The sequence below is a fragment of the Salvelinus alpinus genome, chromosome 3 (assembly GCF_045679555.1).
Source record: "Salvelinus alpinus chromosome 3, SLU_Salpinus.1, whole genome shotgun sequence".
Taxonomy (NCBI): domain Eukaryota; kingdom Metazoa; phylum Chordata; class Actinopteri; order Salmoniformes; family Salmonidae; genus Salvelinus; species Salvelinus alpinus.
The window spans coordinates 26,357,239-26,382,670 of NC_092088.1; the positions used below are offsets into that span (position 1 = coordinate 26,357,239).

General features: G+C 42.6%; 1 protein-coding gene across 2 annotated transcripts; it reads right to left on the reverse strand.

The window, feature by feature from the left end:
• Nucleotides 1-100: 100 nt before the first annotated feature.
• Nucleotides 101-24,500, reverse strand: dbf4b (DBF4B-CDC7 kinase regulatory subunit). 2 transcript variants are annotated; one of them, XM_071392316.1, is made up of 12 exons: nt 24,343-24,500; nt 12,516-12,733; nt 12,074-12,283; nt 11,805-11,855; nt 11,533-11,602; nt 11,152-11,216; nt 10,893-10,935; nt 10,722-10,767; nt 6,524-6,655; nt 6,191-6,329; nt 5,848-5,984; nt 101-4,798 (listed from the first exon to the last, which is right to left on the reverse strand). In XM_071392316.1, the coding sequence occupies exons 2-12, from the start codon at nt 12,669-12,671 to the stop codon at nt 3,049-3,051; spliced, it is 2,799 nt and encodes a 932-aa protein (XP_071248417.1). In that variant the 5' UTR covers nt 12,672-12,733; nt 24,343-24,500; the 3' UTR covers nt 101-3,048. The 2 variants fall into 2 exon arrangements, with proteins under 2 accessions (XP_071248417.1, XP_071248418.1); XM_071392317.1 differs by lacking the exon at nt 24,343-24,500 and adding an exon at nt 13,967-16,013.
• Between the last annotated feature and the right edge of the window lie 932 nt (nt 24,501-25,432).

Here is a 25,432-nt window from a genome sequence, read left to right on the forward strand (position 1 = left end):
CCTAGTTTGGTTGAGTACAAAACTAATCAGAATGGAGAAAGCCGATTAAAACTACATAGAATTCATTTGTTGCCATCCTAGTGTCACTCCCATCATAGAACATATTTAAACTTTTATTATTCCTAAAAATAAAACACTGTCAAATGAATTCCGCCATACAGTCAAAAATGAGAATTGTTAGCCATATCCAGGATAAAGCCTCCAAGGTATTACCTCGGGAAGCTAACGCAAGTCTTCTTCAAGTCTCAGGCAAGGTTATTCATAATGTGATTCACCGAACAACCTGTTGTTACATTTCAACCCCTTATGACTTCCTCGCAGAGACCCACAGTACCAATGTGACTAACTGGTTTCAAACCTGGGTCTTCTGCGTATCAAAATACTTTGTTAGCTTCCTCAGCAGACGACAATTGTTGTGGCACACAGGAGACCCGGGTTTGTCCCATTGACATATGGTTTGAACCTAGTCACTCACGTAAGCAAAGCCAGTCTAAAAGCATACTATAGCAAATATATAGTACCAGTCAAAAATGTGGACACACCTACTCATTTCAGGGTTTTTCTTTATTTTTACTATTTTCTACATTGTAGAATAATACTGAAGACATCAAAACTAAGAAATTACACATATCTACAATATATTTTGATTCTTCAATCTTCGCACACTCTTGGCATTCTCTCAACCAGCTTCCTGAAGTAGTCAACTGGAATGCATTTCAATTAACAGGTGTGCCTTGTTAAAAGTACATTTGTGGAATTTCTTTCCTTCTTAATGCGTTTGAGCCAAATCAGTTGTGTTGTGACAAGGTAGGGGTGGTATACAGAAGCTAGCCCTATTTGGTAAAAGACCAAATCCATATTATGGCAAGAACAGCTCAAATAAGCAAAGAGAAGCGACAGTCCATCATTAACTTCAAGACATGGTCAGTCAATACTGAAAAGTTAAAGAACGTTGAAAGTTTCTTCAAGTGCAGTCGCAAAAAAACATCAAGCGCTATGCTGAAACTGGCTCTCATGAGGACCGCAACAGGAAAGGAAGACCCAGAGTTACCTCTGGTGCAGAGGATAAGCTCATTAGAGTTACCAGCCGCAGAAATTGCAGTCCAAATATATGCTTCAGCGTTCAAGTAACAGACACATCTCAACATCAACTGTTCAGAGCTGACTGCCTGAATCAGGCCTTCATGGTCAAATTGCTACAACAAAAAAACACCAAGAAGAAGAAGAGACCTGCTTGGGCCAAGAAACACAAACAATGGACATTAGACCAGTGGAAATCTGTCCATGGTCTGATGAGTCCAAAATGTGAAATTTTTGGTTCCAACCACCATGTCTTTGTGAGACGCAGAGTAGGTGAATGGATGATCTCCGCACGTGTGGTTCCCACTGTGAAGTATGGAAGAGGTGGTGTGATGGTGACACTGTGATTTATTTACAATTCAAGGCACACTTAACCAGCATGGCTACCACAGCATTCTGCAGCGATACGCCATCCCATCTGGTTTGTGCTTAGTGGGACAATCATTTTGTTTTTCAACAGGACAATGACCCAAAACACACCTCCAGGCTGTGCAACGGCTATTTGACCAAGAAGGAGAGTGACGGAGTGCTGCATCAGATGACCTGGCCTCCACAATCACCCAACCTCAACCCAAATGAGATGGTTTGGGATGAGTTGGACCGCAGAGTGAAGAACAAGTGCTCAGCATATGTGGGAACTCCTTCAAGACTGTTGGAAAAGCATTCCAGGTGAATCTGGTTGAGAGAATTCCAAGAGTGTGCAAAGCTATCATCAAGGCAAAGGGTGGCTACTTTGAAGAACTTCAAATATACAATATTTGGTTTGTTTAACACTTTTTTGGTTACTATATGATTCCATATGTTATTTCATAGTTTTGATGTCTTCACAATTATTCTACAATATAGAAAATAGTAAAAACAAAGAAAAACCCTTGATTGAGTAAGTGTGTCCAAACCTTTGACTGGTACTGTATATATTTACATTTTAAACATTTGTTAAAACCAACATGAGACATTATCCATTCACGTTGTGAAAGGCTGAACGCTGACAAACCTTTCAGAAATAAAGCACATTTTATAAAACCATTCTTCAGTTTGAGATAATGTCATATTCAACATAATTAGTGAAGAAAAATAATAAAATACTCAGCTGGAGTCAGTCTTTTGTTGCACTTGGACAAAGACACATGCTTAAAGTAACACAATGAGGCAAAAAATGTTGCAAACATCCACTTCACTTATCAGTAGTTTTTGGGACATTTTGTCCCAACCTTTTAACTCTGAAAAAAACTGTTCTTGCAAGCACACCTCATATGTTTGGAACTCTATATCGGCAAACAATATTATGAAACAGTTGTCAAAGGAATATATATGGTGGAGATCCCATCAGTGGTGAGTGCACTGTGGCAAGCCCCCACATCCCTTTCACTCATCCAGTCCCTTTCGTTGGATCTCCTTCAAAGAAGCCCTTTCAGGATTAATCAAGAGTTTCTGGCCGGGACTGCAGAGTCCTGTCGAGTCCTTCACTCACTTAACTCTTTAGCCCGTCTGAACATCAACACCGGCGCTACTGGGAGCCGATCCAGACGCAGCACTTAAACTAATTGAGTAATGCCCCCTCCAGCAGAGACTCATTAAATTCTCAATACCGTTGCTTGTTCCCGGAGATTGCTGCTGAAAGACAAAAGTCTGCATGAGACAAAATATGGCCTGGGTGCTTTAATTATTAATGGATCAGGGATGGGCCCAGAAACACAAGGCCATAGGATCCTCATCAGGTCCTCGTAAGTCAGTGTTATAAGGATGTAATTGCGGCATTCTGCAGTAATACATCATGAATAATCCGTCGAGTTTTGGGGAGATGCCTGACAAATACAAGCTTCAACGTCAATGTTATTTAGTTGCGATGTTTGTTATGTCTGTCCACTTTGTTTGACGACTTCATATGTAAAACCACATAGGTCAAAAAGTTTGTGTATTGGGACTTCGATGGGTCAAGTAACCAACCCTTCTTCCGTCATTCCCGAGTCAGGGCTGAGTCACTTCTAGACTTTGCATTACTGTCCTGGAAAACACTAGAGAGGGGTCCGGCGGCGGGGTGAGGGGCTGCTGCAACACAGCGCACAGATGCGACTCATAGCTGGTGTCGTGCAGCGTCCAGGTGCTGCAGGGTCTCTGTAGTAGCTCCAAGTCCAGCTGCTGGTGGTGGCTCCCCGCTGGTTGCGGGAGGGAAAGGGTGGAAAGGGCGGAGGTGGCGGCAGTGGAGCCGAGGCGGGACATGAGATCGCATTCCCAGTCCGAGTCCGAGTCAGAGGGGATGGCCAGGTCGGGAAGCAGGGCAGACTCGATACAGATGGAGGTGACTGACTGGGAGTGGCAGGGGTTGGAGTCCTGGCTGGAGGCGGGGCAGTGGGTTGGTCTATCTGAAGGGTGGTGAAGAAGCTGGGGAGGGAAAGAAGCACTGATGTTTGGAGTCACTGTGGAGTGCTGCTGTAGAACACCCCCGTCCATGAAGATGGAATGATCCATATGACCTGACGGATTGCCTGTGGACTTCACGGGAAGCCTTGGGAAGCTCATTGTATAAGAGCGAGCGGATGTGGCAAAAGAATGGCGGTTTGTACCAAACACTTCCACTGGAGGCCAACTGGTTATCTTGTCCACCTTCAACAAAGGACATATTGCATGGTCCGGACCACACATGGACACAGAGTGACAGTGGTTGGCTGCTCGGATGCCCACACCGCTCCCAACTTTGTTTATTCTCTCTTGTGTTATTGTTGGCACCAGTGATATTCCCTTCACTTCCAGCTGATCTGTGGTTTGTCTTTGTTCTGCAGTTCCTAGTTCTTTGGGCAGGGAGCAGGCCTTAGCCACAAGCTCATGTCCATTGCCAGTATATGTGGATGGGACTAAGGGCTGGTGTTCCTTCCTTGTCCATCCAGCACTGTTGAAGCCCCAGATGGGTTTTGATTTGTGACGGTTGGCCAGGGAGGTCCTTCTCCTCTTGCTGGCCTTGGTGTCAGGACTGACTGATCGGCTGCGTTTCTTCTGGTTCGCTGCAGTGATCCAGAGCCGAGGAAGGGAGCGAGACCGAACTGGGACAGTCTGAGGGACTGGTTCCACCTCTGCGGATGCTGACAGATGGCTGTCAATCTCCATATCTTCCTCCTCTGTGGGATGGTGAGGAGTGGGGGACTGAAGCAGGACCTGGGGGCTGAGGACTGGGGGCTGAGAGTAGGGGCTGTCGGGTTGGGACATGGGCTCAAAGGGAAACATGGTTTTAGGGCTGAGGACAGGAGGATGGGAGTAGGGACTGGGGGGCTGGCATAGGGTGTCAGGGCAAGGGAAGAGTGGTTGGGGGTTAGATGATATGGGGGATAAGTTAGGGGTGGGAGGCTGGGAGTAGGGGCTGGGGGGCTGGCATTGGGTGTTGGGGCAGGGGGAGAGGGGTTGGGAGTGGTTTGGTAGGGGGGCTAGGGTGGGGGACTGACAAAGGGTGTCAGGGGAGGGAGGGTGGTTGTCAGGGCAGGAGGAGAGAGGCTGGGGGAGGGATGGCAGGAGGAGTAGGCTGAGGGTGTCAGGGCAGGGGGAGAGAGGCTGGGCATGGGATGACAGGGGGACTAGGCTCGGAGTGGGAGGGCTTGGATCTGGGTCCAGGGTGTTGATCGGTGAGCCTTGGGTAAGCAGAGCCTGGATGGCGTGCTCCGTCTCACTGTGCGTCTGCATCTCAGAGGGGCTGTGGGGCAGTTGTAGTAGAAGTGGGGGAGTCTCCAACCTGATAGGGCAGCAGAAAGCACAACACCACTTTTAGAAGATCATTTTTTAAAGAGAACATTTCTGAGAAATAACCATGGTACATGTGAATGGTATGGCACAATGTTAAGTGATTTTAATCCAACCTCCATTATAATTTGGATCGCATTATAGTAGCAGGGTACTTCTAAACCGTGTTAGCATTGTCTTACGCCAGATAGCGTCACGATTCCGCCTGCACCGATATGTCTCGTATCTTGCAATGAGTAATGGGATAGATGAAAATTAGTTAGTCTACAATGTGCTGTCATAACATTCAAAAATATTACCTAGGTAACATTGTCTGCTGAACCCCATGTCTGCCTTAAAACAGTCTGAATTAATCTAAGCTAAAACAATAAATCTGTATAATGTTGGCGGTTTTTTAAAACATTTTTAGCTCAGGAGTTTAGGGCTTCAAGGATGGAGAAGAATTTCTGAAGTTTGACAATTTCATGATGAAGCAGCTGCCTGTTCTGCCGTGAGTCAGTGCAGTAGCTTCCGGAGTCAACTGCTGCTGCGCTCAGCTGACCCAATGTTGCAAAGTAGCTAAGCGAAGGAGGAGAAACAAGCTGACTAATTTCTGATAAAGGTCCCTCTTCATTTTGGGACAGCGTGTCTAGCTTCAACTTCAGGGTAATTTTAAACAAGCTAGGCATGTCACTAAAGGTCTATGTCAGTAAGCTACCTACAACAAGTTAGCTAAGCAGCTGATCAAGACACTGGCGGCCATCATTTTTGCAGGAGGTAGCCACCGCTTTGTTTTTATTTGCAAATTATTGAATCACTATCACAACATGTGTAATTTAGCCTGTTTCATAAATAGCCATAGGAGAGCGCAATAATTTCAGAAATTAGGAAGTTTTAATTTTCTATGGCAGATGCTTTCTGATATTAGATTTTGAATAGGAGTTCCACAACATATTAGTTCAATGACTTACAAGACCGGTCTGTTGAGGGACGAGCGTTGCATAGGAGTGACGCCAACGAACGTAAGACAATGCCATGTTAGTGGACAGGCCTGGCTCTCACCTGAGCAGTGTTGTGGCTGCTGACTCTGGGGCTGGACAGGGGGCGAAGCCCGGCTCCATGTCAGCCACCAGCTGGTCCACCAGGCTGTAGTGGGAGGGGTCCTGCACAAAGCCACGATGCTGAGCTGACTGCAAGTGCTGCCAGACAAGAGTTAACATAGTGAGGAGTGAAAGAAATAGAATACAGACAAAAATATTGACATTGACAAAAACAGACATACAAAACACAAGCTTACAGACAAACCATTAACAGAGACAAAAACATTGACATTAACAGACAGACGAAATATTGACATTAACAGACAAAACTGAGAGAAAAAAAAAGACTTGGATACACGTCTTACCTCATCCTGGTCCTTAAAGGGTTCATGACAGCACTCGCAGTAGCCCAGGTTCTTTTTGCGTGCCCGGCAAAGTGAGGGGTTGCGTGGGAGAGGGCTTCGAGGTTTGTCCTGGCTTGTACTCAAACTCTTAATTATCTGTCTATTTAATGGGGGGGAAAGTTAGAAGTGTCTTCCCTCTCTATAAAAAGGCATAAATGTATTGTCTGAACCATATAATGTGTACACCAACATCAAAAGAGCACCATTGCTGGGCTGTCGTAGAGGTAAAAACAAGCAATGGCCGAGTTCCAAGGCCAGTAAGGTTAGGCTTGTGGCCTGTTCAGTGTGTTATACCTGGCTTTGTTTTGTTCCTGCTCCTTGACTCTCTCAGGCTGGGGGGGTGCAGGGGGCTCAAAAGGACTGAACCGGCCAGAGTAGCATAGAGTGGGGAAGGTCATGGACTGCATGTGCAGGGCCTTGTATTTCCTGGTTCCATAACAAACAGGAGAGAGAATTGGATACTACAATTAGATCTAAGGTGAAAGTCATTGCACAGCAGAAAATATACACTTGGATAACGCTAGGTTTGATTACACTGTACATGACCACATGCTGTTAAAACAAGTCATACAGTGCGGAAAATATTCAGACCCCTCGACTTTTCCCACATTTTATTACAGCCTTATTCTAAAAATGTTTTAAATTGCCCCCCCCCCCTCAATCTACACACAACACCCCCATAATGACAAAGCAAAAACAGATTTTTCCAAATGTTTGCAAATTTATTTGGAGAGTTTCTCCCATTTTTCTCAAGCTCTGTCAGGTTGGAGGGGAACGTCGCTGCACAGCTATTTTCAGGTCTCCAGAAATGTGCAATCGGGTTCAAGTCCAGGCTCTGGCTGGGCCACTCAAGGACATTCAGAGACTTGTCCCGAAGCCACTCCTGCATTGTCTTGGCTGTGTGCTTAAGGTCGTTGTCCTGTTGGAAGGTAAACATTCACCTCAGTCTGAGGTCCTGAGCATGTTTTCATCAAGGATCTTTCCCTCAATCCTGACTAGTCTCCCAGTCCCTGCTGCCGAAAAACACCCCCACAGCATGATGCTGCCACCACCATGCTTCACCGTAAGGATGGTGCCAGGTTTCCTCCAGATGTCACGCTTGGCATTCAGGCCATAGTTATTTCTCATGGTCTACGAGTCCTTTAGGTGCCTTTTGCAAACTTCAAGTGGGCTGAGGAGTGGCTTCCGTCTGGCCACTCTACCATTAAGGCCTGATTGGTGGAGTGCTGCAGGGATGGTTGTCCTTGTGGAAGGTTCCAAATGCACTGTAAATACTGTACACTACAGTAAGGTCTTAGCCTTGACTTATATCAAACAGACCCCAACTAAGACCTGGGTTGTGTTCAGTAGATAGAAAAAGTTAGAAATCGCTCAGAAAGAGAGTACCATCTGCCCAATAAGAAATTCTTGATTCCCATTGAATGTTTTGCTACAGTGTGTCCTAATGAACATGACCCAGCTAACAACCAAACGGGTTTAGCTGTCACAGCCCACGGGCTCAATTTCTCATGGAATGGGCCCAATACCGTAGCTGAGCAGGCATGGCCCTGTAATTAGCTTAAATGATAGGGCTGCTGAAAATTGCTTTTAGCACATTGAGTCCCCCTTCGTGTCCACTGAATTCAATGCAGGGCTGCTTGCAAAGGCAAGGTGGAACAGAAGAAACCGTATCCTCCACTTGAGCCCTGGGCTCCCAGGGAGCAGACCGAATGCCTGCCTCACTGATGGCACTCGTCACATTACCTAACAGTCAGGGGAGTTCTAAAAGTTCAATTAAGGAAATCAGCCTGGCTGAAACACTAGCCTCCTAAGCTAGCATCGGGTGGGGTGGTGGAGAGGATATACAAAGGCCAGGGGCAGAGCATCACCACCTGTGACGTGCAGTCATGGTAGGCAAGTGCCCTGTGATAAACTACTTTTAAAAATCTGTCATGAAATCCAAATAAAATTGACATTTTTTGTTATCTGTTTTTTATCAATGATTCTGGTGGTATTTACGCTCAAACCCTCAAAATGTGCTAAAACTGCATCAAAACCTCAGGAGAGGTGCCAGGTTATTCATTCTTTCCAGCCATTCAAATCCATTAATACCCTTTACATGTGCAGCCTTTTCTGACTACAGTCATTGTTAATGGACAGGGTCAGCATAGGTGTTGCTGCTTTGCCTAGCTTGAAGTAGCTTCATTCGAGCCAATTTCATATTTTGCACAGCATATTGCCTAAACATGTTGTGTGGGTATTGCCTGGTGTAAGCTGAGCAACATTTGTGTGTGTCTACATAATTTGGCGCTCGCATCCCTTGAACTGAACAAAGCTAGCTAGCTTGCAAAAACAACCTGTCAACTGGACACTATTGCACCTCGGAACAATTTTCCAAGTTGGAATAATGTAGCGTACCGTTTGGAACATCAGAGTGGAAGAGCAGAACGTCAACTATAATGAAAGTCAAGACCAGACAGAGGCAGCATACAGGAGCTCTACACACAAGACCTGACATGCAATCACCATGTACTGGACTGTCCACTTGTCTGTAACGTCATCACCAATTCATACTTTCCCCCCGACTTTTACACATATCAGACATTTACTTTTGCCTTGTGGACATAATGGGCCTTGGGGATGCGTCTCCCACAACCGTGGCCCTGCTGTGCGCATACAGAATAAAATAATGGACATGGGGTTCTGATGTGACTTTTACAACTCTGTCACAGAGAGGTTCACCAGAAGAACAGACTTAACTGTACAAGTAATGTTAGGCCTAAATGCATTTTCCCTGGCAATTTGAAGGTTAGACTACTGTTGAATCAGACAACATCGCTTTGAAGCTAGAATTTTGTTTTGATGAGCCACTTTTTCAACTGCATTGTTCGGTAATTTCGATTGTTGATATGAAAATGGCATTAGAACCGTATTTTATCATATGTGTGTGTGTAATATTTCACATAATCATGTGTGTGTGTGTTTGCGCATTGGAAGAATTGTAAATCTATTGTGAAAGGCTATTGAGTTTGCAGTGCGAATTATTCTGATGAAATGTGTCCATATATTGGTCTTTTAGTGCCACCTATCAGTTGTAACTGTTGATGCTACATCGGTCTATGACCGAGCTAGCAGTGTGTCATTGGATGAAATTGAAATATGCCGCCATGTACAGTGCCTTCGTTAAGTACTCAGACCCCTTGACTTTTTCCACATTTTGCTATGTAACAGCCTTGTTCTAAAATGGATGTCATTTAAAAAATATATAAAAGTATAAATCCTCAGTAAATCTACACACAATACCCCATAATTGAAAAATGTGAAAACAGGTGTAGACATTTTTGCTAATGTATAATAACATTTAAAAAAAACTAAAATACCTTATTTACATAAGTATTCAAATGTGATATTTTTTTAAATTATAAATTAGCAAAAAAATCTAAAATCCTATTGTTGCTATGTCATTATGGTGTATTGTGTGTAGATTGATAGATTGATGAGGGGGGAAAATAATATAATCAATTTTAAAATAAGGCTGTAACGTAACAAAATGTGGAAAAAGTCAAGGGGTCTGAATACTTTCCAAAGGCACTGTATTTTAGCTACATTGGTAATTACATTTGGTGAAAATGTTGTCAATTTCAGTTAATAGCCTATGTTACACTGGTTGTTGGAGCCATCTGTTGTACGGTTAACTTGGCCTTCATCAAGGTGTATTTGTGAGTAAACCTGGCTTTGATACTAGCCAGTGCTGACCCAGCCATCCAACTCACCGCACATCACTGATCACCACCCACATTTTGGTTTCAGAGTGATTAGCTGGCAAACTGTGGACTGCTTCTGTTCCAAGACTCAGCTACTATGACGCTAACGCAGAATGTCTTACTCGGAGTTAGCCATCCTGCCTAGACCTCCACCTCTTCCTTGACCTCCTGATAAACACCAAGGTTGCAGTTCGACTATCCTTCTCCCCATAGTGTTTACTCATTGATTTCTAAGGAATAGACTGGTGTAAGAAACATGGTGGATGTTGGTATCTTTGTTCGGCTTGTACCAATTATTTTGCACACTTCGGGGAAGAGGGCAATGGGAATACAACCCACCCTTGTTATTCAGACTTTTGGCTAAACAAGAACAGCAGCGAGTCACCCCTCCACACTCTGCCCTCTTGGAGGTCGTGATTAAATTTTAAAGGCCCATGCTAGCCAAGCTCCCCACTTGCCTTAGCCCCCACACTGTGCAGGCCAGGCAGCTTCGGTAGAGGAGATGAGAGGGAAAGGGTTGGGTTGGGAAAGATATCTTTACATGGGGAGGTGGGGGGGGGTCAGGTGGAGTTGGCTTTTTGAAGGGGAAACGCGCACTGAGGAGACACAAAGATCTTGCAGTGTCTTGTTGCACTTGGCCTTGAATTGCCCCCAGGACTGAGGAGATGGGATGTAGCCTATTGCTTAGAAGCAGCTGAAGTGGAGGGGGGGGGGGGGGGGTGCATGGAGAGGAGGAGAGAGGGTCCCACCTGCTTGAATCCTCTACCTTCAGATAGGGGGACTTCAAAGCACCAGCTGTGGACCAAGGGAGAAAGAGGAAAAAATATATAGCATTAATAGCATGAAAGTCAATGGAGTTACAAGACACCACAGCACATTTCCATAGTCGAAAATAATAAAATAGTTTAACATTCAATGACCTTTGATGACACGAGACACAGCAGGATACTTGGGATTTTTCAGCTAAACCAAAAAATGGGAAAAGGTTAACGTCAGCCCTTTATTAATGCAAGTATTTCAAACAAGCAAATTACAAAAGTAACATTTAGGCCTAACCATGCTTCTGGTGCAGACAGAGGTCCAATCTCTTTCTTTATAAAATACATTAATTTGCCAGTCCTCAGTGTAAAATAATAAATTAGGATAGACGAGGTCTAACAGGTTGGTGTACCACATTACCTCAGTTTTCCTGTGTTTGGCCTTGGAGCTCTCCGCTGTCAACAGTTGGACATGCGTCAGGAGATCTTTATCTAAATTAAGGATCACATTTAATAATACGGCCCATAGTCTTGGTAAGAGCCAAATAGCTCAGGCTAGACTAAGAAAATGATCTGACGCCATCTGCTGTCAGCTTAGGATCAATACAGCACAACAGAATGAGGTTCCTTGGATATGTAAATTACTGGGTGAAAATTTGACACGCAAACAGTAGGACACCTCAACACAAGGTGATCCTGTGGCAAACTGCGAGTAGTTAAAGTAGTTAGTCAACCTAAAAAAGGTATGAGTGACGAGAATGTGAGTTCTACAGAGGTGTTTGTTTGATAGTGAAAAGGATACCGTCCACGTGCACTATCTTGACTCCCCAGGAGCGGGCATTGGCCAAAACACTGTTCCCCTGAAGCCGTTCCTGAAAGATAAAACCATTGACGCAGTGTTTTCGTGTTACAAGGTCTAACAGCATGGGGAAATGAAGATCCATTACCACACATGGAAACCAACCGCAAGGCCATGACAACCCGTTTTCAAATCAACCTCTAGCCCTAACCCTGTCTAAGGGTAGGAGACAGTTTGGGATCAGGCCACATAATCAACCTAATAAAAGCACTCACATTATTCCTAATGGCTTTCTCTAGCAGGGCCTTCCCGCGGCTGCCACACACCTGCAGAAACAAAAAGCGCTGAGAATCCCCATACCAGTTCCTTTTAATACAAGCAGAAGCTCTCTAACACAGTAAGGTCTACATCCAAGAAGCCATGAATGGACGACAGAATATATTTTTTTAAATGCTATGATATTCTGTGAATAAAAATAGATATTACAGATGGTTTGATGTTAATGCACCGCAAAGTAGGATGGCACTGGGATGGAAGGCCATACCATTGGTCTGGGAGTGCCAGTGGCTGGACGCTGCTGCCTGGTGCTGGTCATGATGCTCTCTCTCGGTTTGGTGGAGCGGGGAGAGCTGTGACACTCCCCGGTCATCCCGTCTGACCCACCTCGGGTCACTACGAAACTCTCGCTTCGGAGTCCCTCTCGGCTCCCAGTCACAACAAAGCTGACATCCTTATTCAGGAAACTCTCAATTCTCTGCAAACATTTTACAAAATAATACTAAGTATCATTGCATGTATCATCATATAATCATGTTATATTGCTGGAGTCCACCTTGAGGCTTAGCACTATAAAATCTGAAATGAAAATATATAGAAGTCTCTCGGTCTCATGTCTACTACAGAATAATCCCAGCATGTCATGATCTAATGACTGACACCCCCCCCCCCGGTGCTTAATTTGCCCCAATTCCTCCCAGCTTTCCTACCCCTCCGAGACGGGATATGGCCTCCGCAAGAAAGGCCGCAGGGCGACTCTTCACAGCGTCCAGGTAGAAAGATTTCCCTTCCAGCTTTCTTGCCCCATGGCCAGGGGACAGCATACCCAAGAAGCACCCTCCTGCCCCTGGTGGGTGCTGCTGCATGGTGGTCCTGTCCTGGTCCACTAACACCAAAAATGACCAGACTGCTGGTCGCAGGGACAAACCTAACAAACCAAGGCATATGGATAACACAAATAAACCTTGGCCTTAGAATCACCATTCAAATCACCTATCTCAGATTGTTCTGGGAATTCTCACATAGGAAATACATTCGGAGGAAGGGATGTTTAGCATGCTTTTTATATTTGTATAACAAACCATTTGTTAGACAATCATGATGAAATTGGCAATTTTAGACCTATGCATGCCTCCTGTAAGACCTTATGATCATTGAACCGCACATGATACAGACATCTTTGTCGTCATTATACTCCTTATAGTGTGCTGTAATATGGAGTATGTCTAGATTCTGAAATATACATTTCACATAAATATATTCAACAACAAAAATCTTAATGAATATCTCAAAACGACACTCTTTGATTTTGTTCATTTTAAGACATTGTTTGGAACAATATACTCCACATTTCCAGTGGGCTCTCTACTAATTATGAAGTTATGATACATTTTATGAGCACCACCAACGGGAACTCAAACCGAACTCCCTCTGCTGGTGATTTGATGAATGTGCAACCCTAAAGTAGGAATGTGATTGGTTAATGACCTACCTATACGTTTATAAAATGGGACATATCATGAAAAATATCAGAGACCACTCTGGAAATGTTCATGTATGACTAGTATATTTTTAAATGTTGAATACATTTATATGAAAATGTATATTTCAGAATCTAGACATACTCCATATGTTACAGCACACTATAAGGAGTATGACGTGTTACAGCACACTATAAGGAGTATAACGGCACCAAAATGTTGTCTGTATCATGTACGGTAAGGTCTTACAGGAGGCATGTACAGGTCTATAAAGGGACAATTGCATTATGATTTTCACAAAAATGGTTTCTGATACAAATGTAAAAAGCAGGTTAAACATCTTTCCTCACAATAAAGTTCCTATATGAGAATTGCCAGAACAATCTGATATACCAAAAATATTTTTCGTTACCATTCCGTTGGCAGAATGTGGAATCACCTTGTAGCCCGAGTTAACTGTTTTGGTTAAGTAAATAAAGCACCATCTAACGTTAATCTGAGTGAAATGTATTTTCTCACTCGTCTCTAACTTTTACAGTAAAAAAATTCCAAACAGTCCCTTTACAAGTCACAATGTTGAATAAAGTTCATTTGAACTTACTCTACCTGTCTGCTGATTTCGTACTTATTCAGTTGGAAATGTGTGACAAAATATCCACAGGAAAGTAATATTAACTGACCTCGAAACGCAGGTCTCTGTATGTGGCTATCACGATTTGTTTGCTCATCCCTGATGCCCCGTACACATCGGGTATTTCATTACGCCATGTCATCTTCATGCTCTCTCGTTCCGTTTCTGGGTGGTGAATATGGGGTTCACAATGTAAGGAGAGATTACAATTATTTTGGGAGATTGCAAAATATGACCTTTTCATTCTAGACAGGAGAAACACAATGTTTCAGGTTATAATAAAACATGTTTTGTTGAGCTACTTTTTCCTCAACTTGTTTCTCTAACTTTCTATCAAGTCAAGCTAGTTTACGAAGCAGCTAGCTATTTCGTGAAATTGTTATTTTAACGGCTCTTTACTGACTCGAGTCATGATTAGTTTTTCTGTGCGACTCACTAGTTCATTTTTGTCGTTCGATTGACCTGCTGGCAGCAATGACTGCAGAATAATTAATAAGCGCTCATTCGGCTCGGTGGCTCCAGAGATGTACTCTAACGAAATGAGTCGTTCTTTTGACTGAACGAGTCAAAAAGATGAGTCACTAAAAAGAGCCAAAGTTCGCATCACTACTAACTAAAAGCTAGGCTAGGTAGAAGATACTGTAGCTAGCGACCTCCAACTAATAATTATAAGAAAAAACAAAACGTCATAACCATCACAATATACTAAAATGGGAGGAAACAGACATATAATATATTATTTTAACAGCCAATGTGTATTATTTAACATTACTATTATGGTTAATCGTTTCCAAGTTGCTAGCTATCCCATAAAGCAATCGCACAAAACCACATATTTTTCTGTGGTTTGGTAACATCCTGTTCTATTGACAGACTCTTGCTGCAGTTTTGCAACGAAGCCTTCAACAGCAAGGGGCGCTGCTATATCACTCTGCGGACAGTTCCCATTGGGATGAAAGACATCCTGCACAACGCAAGGGACGGCTCAGATGTAATGTGAATGAAGCATTATGCACTGTGAAACCCTGCCCATCTTCTCCGTCCAGTAGCGGAATGAGATTGCCAAAATCCAGAAGGATCCCTTTAATGCAATGAAGCTCTTTATCTACTTCCCCAGAGTCAGATGAAATCATGGATAACATTCGTGTGTCTGCGTGCAGTTTGAAGGAAGTTGCTAACTAGCGTTAGCGCAGAGATATAAAATTGGTATCCATGAGTCAATCGGACTTCCATCTGTAACACCAAAAGAAAAGATTTGAGACGATTTCCGGTATGCCGGCCGTAAGGTAGTCAGGTGAAGGTGATCCGTTTGGCATTCCCTTCCTTTATGGAAAGGATGCCTCTTAAGTACAAAATAACTTGACCAACATCAATAAATAACTGAAACGTTATGTTGGCAACTGCATGTTATGGCAAATACTAAACCTAGAAAAAGACAAACAAACACAGCGAAACAACATGGCCATGGACCGAGAAGCTGACGACTTGTCTAAATTGAGTTTATAGACACTACTAACAGAAATTCGCACTGGCAAGAATAAACTGTCTAAACAGTTAAAGAAATGATCAAATAAATCAAAACTGATATGACTAAACTGGGCAAACGTGTGAACAAGGCCGAAACCGGGTTAACCATGGGGGAAATCGCATGAGAAAAGCTACAGAAAAGTGTGGATTAACAAAAAGAACAAAACGGGATGGAGGACTAAAGTTTTGTAAATTTTCCCGAAAGCTGTTAAACAACCTGAAATTGAAGAATTACTGGAAAAGGTAATAGCACAACTACTGAGCAAGTAGAACTTCATACGGGCTACCAAAATTGAACAGGCGGCCCGAGAGGGGACATGAGCAGCAAACCAAAGGGACATTGTCGCAAAGTTCCTTAACTAAAGGGAAAAAGATAAAAGTTCTACAACTGGCCATCCAAGCCAAAAAGTCAGGAGTCGAACCTTTGATGTACGAGGACGATCAGATCAGGGTTTACATCGACTTCTGGCTGATATTTTTTTCTTAAAGCCTATAAATAAAACGGTTGCCTGACAAAATGGCTAAATAATGATTTTTATTCATTGATGGAAAAACCAGTCGATGTAAATACAATTAACAGCCATGCTTATCAGTCTATAGGTTCATTTGGATAATTTAGTGGAAGAATGCGAAGGTAACCTGCCTAAATGACTACTAGCACTCACTCAGTAGCCATGAAGTGTTTTGAAAGGCTGGTCATGGCTCACAACACCATCATCCCGAAAACGCTACACTCACTCCAATTCACATACCGCCCCAACAGATCCACAGATGACGCAATCTCAATCGCACTACACACTAGAGGTCGACCGATTATGATTTTTCAACGCCGATACCGATTATTGGAGGACCAAAAAAAACCGATACCGATTAATCGGTCTATATTTTTTTTTTTTTTGTAATAATGACAATTACAACAATACTGAATGAAGACTTATTTTAACTTAATATAATACATCAATAAAATCAATTGAGCCTCAAATAATGAAAAATTTTCAATTTGGTTTAAATCATGCAAAAACAAAGTGTTGGAGAAGAAAGTAAAAGTGCAATATGTGCCATGTAAAAAAGCTAATGTTTAAGTTCCTTGCTCAGAACATGAGAACATATGAAAGCTGGTGGTTCCTTTTAAAATGAGTCTTCAATATTCCCAGGTAAGAAGTTTTAGGTTGTAGTTATTATAGGAATTATAGGACTATTTCTCTCTATATGATTTGGATTTCATATACCTTTGACTATTGGATGTTCTTATAGGCACTTTAGTATTTCCAGTGTAACAGTATAGCTTCCGTCCCTCTCCTCGCTCCTACCTGGGCTCGAACCAGGGACACATCGACAACAGCCACCCTCGAAGCAGCGTTACCCATGCAGAGCAAGGGGAACAACCACTCCAAGTCTCAGAGCGAGTGACGTTTGAAACGCTATTAGCGCTCACCCCGCTAACTAGCTAGCCATTTCACATCGGTTACACCAGCCCAATCTCGGGAGTTGATAGGCTTGAAGTCATAAACAGCGCAATGCTTGAAGCATTGTGAAGAGCTGCTGGCAAACGCACGAAAGTGCTGTTTGAATGAATGCTTACGAGCCTGCTGGTGCCTACCATCGCTCAGTCAGACTGCTCTATCAAATCATAGACTTAATTATAACATAATAACACACAGAAATAGGAGCCTTTGGTCATTAAAATGGTAGAATCCGGAAACTATAATTTAGAAAACAAAACGTTTATTCTTTCAGTGAAAGACAGAACCGTTCCGTATTTTATCTAACGGATGGCATCCCTAAGTCTAAATATTGCTGTTACATTGTACAACCTTCAATGTTATGTCATAATTATGTAAAATTCTGGCAAATTAATTACAGCCTTTGTTAGGAATAAATGGACTTCACACAGTTCGCAATGAGCCAGGTGGCCCAAACTGCTGCATATACCCTGACTGCTTGCACGGAACGCAAGAGAAGTGACACAATTTGCCTAGTTATAAGAAATTCATGTTAGCAGGCAATATTAACTAAATATGCAGGTTTAAAAATATATACTTGTTATTGATTTTAAAGAAAGGCTTTGATGTTTATGGTTAGGTACACATTGGTGCAACGACAGTGCTTTTTTCGCAAATGCGCTTGTTAAATCATCACCCGTTTATCGAAGTAGGCTGTGATTCAATGAGAAATTAACAGGCACTGCATCGATTATATGCAACGCAGGACACGCTAGATAAACTAGTAATATCATCAACCATGTGTAGTTAACTAGTGACTATGTTAAGATTGATTGTTTTTCATAAGATAGGTTTAATGCTAGCTAGCAACTTACCTTGGCTTCTTGCTGCCCTCGCGTAACAGGTAGTCAGCCTGCCATTCAGGCTCCTCGTGGAGTGCAATGTAAGTCAGGTGGTTAGAGCGTTGGACTAGTAACCGGAAGGTTGCAAAAACGAATCCCCGAGCTGACAAGGTAAAAATCTGCGTTCTGCCCCTGAACAAGGGAGTTAACCCACCGTTCCTAGGCCGTCATTGAACATAAGAATTTGTTCCCGGAAGCTTACAAGAAATCCCGCTATGCCCTGCGATGAACCATCACACAGGCAAAGCATCAATACAGGGCTAAGATTGAATCATACTACACCAGCTCCGACGCTTGTCGGATGTGGCAGGGCTTGCAAACTATTACAGACTACAAAGGGAAGCACATCCGCGAGCTGCCCAGTGACACGAACCTACCAGACAAGCTAAATCTCTTCTATGCTCGCGTCGAGACAAGCAACACGGAGGCATGCATGAGAGCATCAGCTGTTCCGGACGACTGTGTGATCACACTCTCCGTAGCGGACGTGAGTAAGACCTTTAAACAGGTCAACATACACAAGGCTGTGGGGCCAGACTGATTACCAGGACGTGTGCTCCGGGCATGTGCTGACCAACTGGCAAGTGTCTTCACTGACATTTTCAACATGTCCCTGATTGAGTCTGTAATACCAACATGTTTCAAGCAGACCACCATAATCCCTGTGCCCAAGAACACAAAGGCAACTTGCCTAAATGACTACAGACCCATAGCACTCACGTCCGTAGCCATGAAAGGCTGGTCATGGCTCACATCAACACCATTATCCCAGAAACCCTAGACCCACTCCAATTTGCATACCGCCCGCCCAAACAGATCCACAGATGATGCAATCTCTATTGCACTCCACACTGCCCTTTCCCACCTGGACAAAAGTTACACCTATGTGAGAATGCTATTCATTGACTACAGCTCAGCGTTCAACACCATAGTACCCTCAAAGCTCATCACTAAACTAAGGAACCTGGGACTAAACACCTCCCTCTGCAACTGGATCCTGGACTTCCTGACGGGCCGCCCCCAGGTGGTGAGGGTAGGTAGCAACACATCTGCTACGCTGATCCTCAACACTGGAGCTCCCCAGGGGTGCGTGCTCAGTCCCCTCCTGTACTCCCTGTTCACCCACGACTGCACGGCCAGGCACGACTCCAACACCATCATTTAGTTTGCAGACGACACAACAGTGGTAGGCCTGTTCACCGACAACGACGAGACAGCCTATAGGGAGGTGGTCAGAGACCTGGCCGGGTGGTGCCAGAATAACAACCTATCCCTCAACGTGACTAAGGAGATGATTGTGGACTACAGGAAAAGGAGCACCGAGCATGCCCACATTCTCATCGACGGGGCTGTAGTGGAGCAGGTTGAGAGCTTCAAGTTCCTTGGTGTCCACATCAACTACAAACTAGAATGGTCCAAACACACCAAGACAGTCGTGAAGAGGGCACGACAAAGCCTATTTCCCCCTGAGGAAACTAAAAAGATTTGGCATAGGTCCTGAGATCCTCAAAAGGTTCTACAGCTGCAACATCGAGAGCATCCTGACCGGTTGCATCACTGCCTGGTACGGCAATTGCTCGGCCTCCGACCGCAAGGCACTTCAGAGGGTAGTGCGTACAGCCCAGTATATCACTGGGGCAAAGTTGCCTGCCATCCAGGACCTCTACACCAGGCGGTGTCAGAGGAAGGCCCTAAAAATTGTCAAAGACCCCAGCCACCCCAGTCATAGACTGTTCTCTCTACTATTGCATGGCAAGCGGTACCGGAGTGCCAAGTCTAGGACAAAAAGGCTTCTCAACAGTTTTTACCCCCAAGCCATAAGACTCCTGAACAGGTAACCAAATGGCTACCCGGACTATTTGCATTGTGTCCCACCCCCCAACCCCTCTTTTACACTGCTGCTACTCTCTGTTTATCATATATGCATAGTCACTTTAACTATACATTCATGTACATACTACCTCAAATTGGCCTGACCAACCAGTGCTCCCGCACATTGGCTAAGCGGGCTATCTGCATTGTGTCCCACCACCCGCCAACCCCTCTTTTTACGCTACTGCTACTCTCTATTCATCATATGCATAGTCACTTTAGCCATACCTACATGTACATACTACCTCAATAAGCCTGACTAACCGGTGTCTGTATATAGCCTTGCTACTGTTATACTGTCTTTTTACTGTTGTTTTATTTCTTTCGCTTCCTACACATACAACCTTTTTTTTCGCACTATTGGTTAGAGCCTGTAAGTACTACACCTGTATTTTCAATACATTTGCAAAAAATTCTAAAACCATGTTTTCCCTTTGTCATGTGTGTGTAGATGGGTGAGAAAGAAAATCAATTTAATCAATTTTGAATTCAGGCTGTAACAAAATATGGAAAAAGTCAAGGGGTATGAATACTTTCTGAAGGCACTGTATCTAGCTAGCAAACATTTAGTTGTGAAATCCATACTGTAACTAGATAATTTGGCACATGCATAACAGTGAGTGAATCACAATGCTCCAGTCTCTTTGAGTGTGCTTGTAAACAAACCGCGTGACTGGGGACTACCGGTAAGTGTCATAATAAAATTATGTGACCGGTGAAAGGAATAACCCAAACTTCTTCATCTCCTAAAATATTGAACACGTTGACTTCAGGTATTTACTTAAAAATTAGCTACAAATACTCAAATTTATTTTAAAAAATTCTAAGAAATAGATTCAATGGTATTGAAAAACCATCCCGTGGCTATTTCCAAATACCCCAGGTAATATACTGTCCATGCCTATAATTGATACCATGTCTTGATTTGCAGTGGTAAACATACTTTAAAGAACTACTTAAGTCGTTTTTTGGTGGCATCTGTATTTTACTATTTATATTTTTGCTTCACTACATTTAAAAAATATATATTTTACCTTTATTTAACTAGGCAAGTCAATTAAGAACAAATTCTTATTTTCAATAACGGCCTAGGAACAGTGGGTGTTCAGGGGCAGAACGACAGATTTTTACCTTGTCAGCTCAGGGATTCGATCTTGCAAACTTTCGGTTACAAGTCCAACGCTCTAACCACTAGGCTACCTGCCGCCCCAAATAAAACAATTAACGTTTTACTCCATACATTTTCCCTGACACCCGAAAGTACTTGTTACATTTTGAATGCTTAGCAGGACAGGAAAATTGACCAATTCACGCACTTATCAAGAGAAAATCCCTGGTCATTCCTACTGCCTCTTATCTGGCGGACTTACTAAACACACATGCTTCATTTGTAAATTATGTCTGAGTGTTGGAATATGCCACTGGCTATACGTAAATTTCAAAAACAAGAAAATGGTGCCGTCTGGTTTGTTTAATATCAGGAATTAGAAATTATTTATACTTTTGATACTTATTTATATTTTAGCAAATACATTTACTTTTGATACTTATTTAACCTTTAACTAGGCAAGCAGTTAATAACAAATTATTATTTACAGTCGTGGCCAAAAGTTTTGAGAATGACACAAATATGAATTTTCAGTCTGCTGCCTCAGTTTGTATGATGGCAATTTGCATATACTCCAGAATGTTATGAAGAGTGATCATTAATTGCAAAGTCCCTCTTTCCCATGCAAATTAACTGAATCCCCCCAAAACATTTCCACTGCATTTCAGCCCTGCCACAAAAGGACCAGCTGACATCATGTCAGCGATTCTCTCAACACAGGTGTGAATGTTGACGAGGACAAGGCTGGAGATCACTCTGTCATGCTGATTGAGTTCGAATAACAGACTGGAAGCTTCAAAAGGAGGGTGGTGCTTGGAATCATTGTTCTTCCTCTATCAATCATGGTTAACTGCAAGGAAACACGTGCCGTCATCATTGCTTTGCACAAAAAGGGCTTCACAGGCAAGGATATTGCTGCCAGTAAGATTGCACCTAAATCAACCATTTATCGGATCATCAAGAACTTGGAGAGCGGTTCAATTGTTGTGAAGAAGGCTGCAGGGCGCCCAAGAAAGTCCAGCAACCGCCAGGACCGTCTCCTAAAGTTGATTCAGCTGCGGGATCGGGGAACCACCAGTACAGAGCTTGCTCAGGAATGGCAGCAGGCAGGTGTGAGAGCATTTGCACGCACAGTGAGGCGAAGACTTTTGGAGGATGGCCTGGTGTCAAGAAGGGCAGCAAAGAAGCCACTTCTCTCCAGGAAAAACATCAGGGACAGACTGATATTCTGCAAAAGGTACAGGGATTGGACTGCTGAGGACTGGAGTAAAGTCATTTTCTCTGATTAATCCCCTTTCCGATTGTTTGGGGCATCCGGAAAAAAGCTTGTCCGGAGAAGACAAGGTGAACGCTACCATCAGTCCTGTGTCATGCCAACACTAAAGCATCCTGAGACCATTCATGTGTGGGGTTGCTTCTCAGCCAAGGGAGTGGGCTCACTCACAATTTTGCCTAAGAACACAGCCATGAATAAAGAATGGTACCAACACATCCTCCGAGAGCAACTTCTCCCAACCATCCAGGAACAGTTAGGTGACAAACAATGCCTTTTCCAGCATGATGGAGCGCCTTGGTAAAAGTGATAACTAAGTGGCTCGGAAAACAAAACATCGATATTTTGGGCCCATGGCCAGGAAACTCCCCAGGCCTTAATTCCATTGAGAACTTGTGGTCAATCCTCAAGAGGCAGGTGGACAAACAAAAACCCACAAATTCTGACAAACTCCAAGCATTGATTATGCAAGAATGGGCTGCCATCAGTCAGGATGTGGCCCAGAAGTTAATTAACAGCATGCCAGGGCGGATTGCAGAGGTCTTGAAAAAGAAGGGTCAATACTGCAAATATTGACTCTGCATCAACTTCATGTAATTCTCAATAAAAGCCTTTGACACTTATGAAATGCTTGTAATTCTACTTCAGTATTCCATAGTAACATCTGACAAAAATACCTAAAGACACTGAAGCAACAAACTTTGAAAATGTATATTTGTGTCATTCTCAAAACTTTTGGCCATGACTGTACAATGACAGCCTACCCCGGCCAAACCCTAACGACGCTTTGCCAATTGTGCACCGCTCTATGGGAATCCCAATCACGGCCAAATGTAATACAGCCTGGAATATACTTAAGTACAGTGTTGTAAAGTAGTTAAGTAAAAATACTTTAAAGTACTACTTAAGTCGTTTTTTGGATTATCTGTACTTTATTTTACTATTTATATTTGACTACTTTTACTTCACTACATTTCTAAAGAAAATAATGTACTTTTTACTCATTTTTCCCTAACATCCAAAAGTACTAGTTACATTTTGAATGCTTAGCAGGACAGGACAATTTTCTATTTCACACTTATCAAGAGAACACCCCTGGTCATCCCTACTGCCTCTGATCTGGCAGACTCACTAACACCAATGCTTCATTTGTAAATGATGTCTGAGTGTTTGAGTGTGCCCCTGGCTATCCATAAATAAATACACAAAAAAATGGTGGCGTCTGGTTTGTTTAAATAAGGAATGATTTAAACTTTTACTTTTGATACTTATGTATATTTTAGCAATTACATTTACTTTCGATACTTTAGTATATTTAAAACCAAATACTTTTAGAAGTTTACTCAAGTAGTATTTTACTGGGTGACTTTCACTTTCTCGAGTCATTTTCTATTAGGGTATCTTTACTTTTACTCATGTATGACAATTGGGTACTTTTTCCACCACTGCTTAAGTATATATATACTAGTATATTAGTATATATAAGTATATTTAGTACATAAGCATATTTAAAAACAAATAAGTTTACTCAAGTGGGATTCTACTGTGTGACTCACTTTTACTTGAGTCATTTTCTAAGAAGGTATCTTTACTTTAACTCAAGTGTTGTGTCTGTCACGTCTATGCTAACATGGCTAAAATTCGCTAGCAAAACAACAACTAACGATGTATATGATAGACAAGTGCTCATTATGAAATGAAAACAAATACATTTGCACAAAGTTTACATAATGTCAACGATCCTTTGATTCTACGCCAACCCTGTCGGTTTTGCTCATGCATCGTTTTTTTGCTAAACAACCCACCTGTCTATACTTACCGAAGTCTTGCAGGTGTTTACATGGTTTTGTACATGTGGCAGTTGAAATTTCAACAGCAGTACTGGCTGGCGCTCTAAAAAGTCGGGTTAACAATACTTTCCTGTGGATATTTGTTTCACATTTCGACCTGAATAAGGTCGGAGCAACCGCACAGAAACCCGGAAGAGTAAGTTCATATGTAACGTTAGGTATTCAACATTCTCGCTTGTAAGTGCACTTTCCACGTTTTTGTACTGCTTTAATTCATATTGGAGCCCAGAAATCTGTGATTTACAGTCGGGTCTATCAGGCAACTAACGTTAACTAGAGGGGCTCAATTCAGCATTTAACGATAGCTTGCAAACTAGTAGGACCTATGCATTCGAGGTTAGCTAGCTAACGTTAGTTACCTTCTATTTGATCTGTGGCTAGCTGCTAACTTTACGTTAGTTACAAAGGCTGAAACACATGACGTTAGTAACAGGCTTATTATTTGACTTACCTTGCGTTGCAGAATTATCTAGCTAGTATTATCATTTGCCGAATTTAAGTTTCCAATTTATATCACAACACTAGTTAGCTCTTTTAGCTACAACCGCCGGTTTTTACAGTCCATTGTTTTTCAAATTCCCCTGTCATCCGGGCAGTTGAGCATACTACGGCAAGCCAAGTAGGGCAAACAGTGTAGGCATGTAGGCGGAGGAGTTTTAGATAGGCCTATGCGATTTCAAATTATAGTACTGCTGACCCTTGAATAGATATTCAATAAATAAAGTTCAATAAATAAATAATACATTTGTCATATCATACATTTGAACCATTTATCAATTCGTCTTCCTACATCATTAATTATTTTTTTATGGGAGAATGAATAACAATAATAATAATCATCTTTATTGTCATATTGTGGTAGTTAGTGTAACCAGAGACGAAGAGGCGAAGCGAGAGAGTTTAATCCACCCAAAATCTGTTCACGTTAAGCAGATCATTAATTATTAAGCAAGTGAGAAGTTTTTTTGTGTGGGGGGCAATGAGAGTTTAGTCAAGATAAAAATGTATGACTATTTTGATATGTGATGCTTATTTGATCTCATACAAGTTCCGTAATGCTTAGGTTGTTATGAGTGTACTGATAGTGTGATGCACATGACATCCCAGCAACTTTCAGAAAAAACATTCTATATCAGAGTTGTCCCTGAGATGGTCTATGCATATTCATAAGACTAACAAGCATCTCACTCTCCATTGAATACAAGCGGTTGACATCAACACCCCTCATGGAATATTCAAAAAAAGTATTAAAATAACGAGATGTATCCACACGTCCAGAGGAATAGGCGGAAGCTTGATAGCCCACCGTTCTGCTCTGTGGACAACAAATCCCATTGCTAGGGCGGAGACACAAGCATCTCGTTATTATATCCAGTATCTCTGGTGTAACACAGAGACCTCATAATTGTATTGGCAAAACACTTGTTTTCACTTGATATGCAAGCTCTTCACAATAATTGTGCTTACATTTATCATAGGGTGGGAAATAGTAAGTAAATAGGACAATTCATTCCACTCCAAAAAAATACACAACACAACAG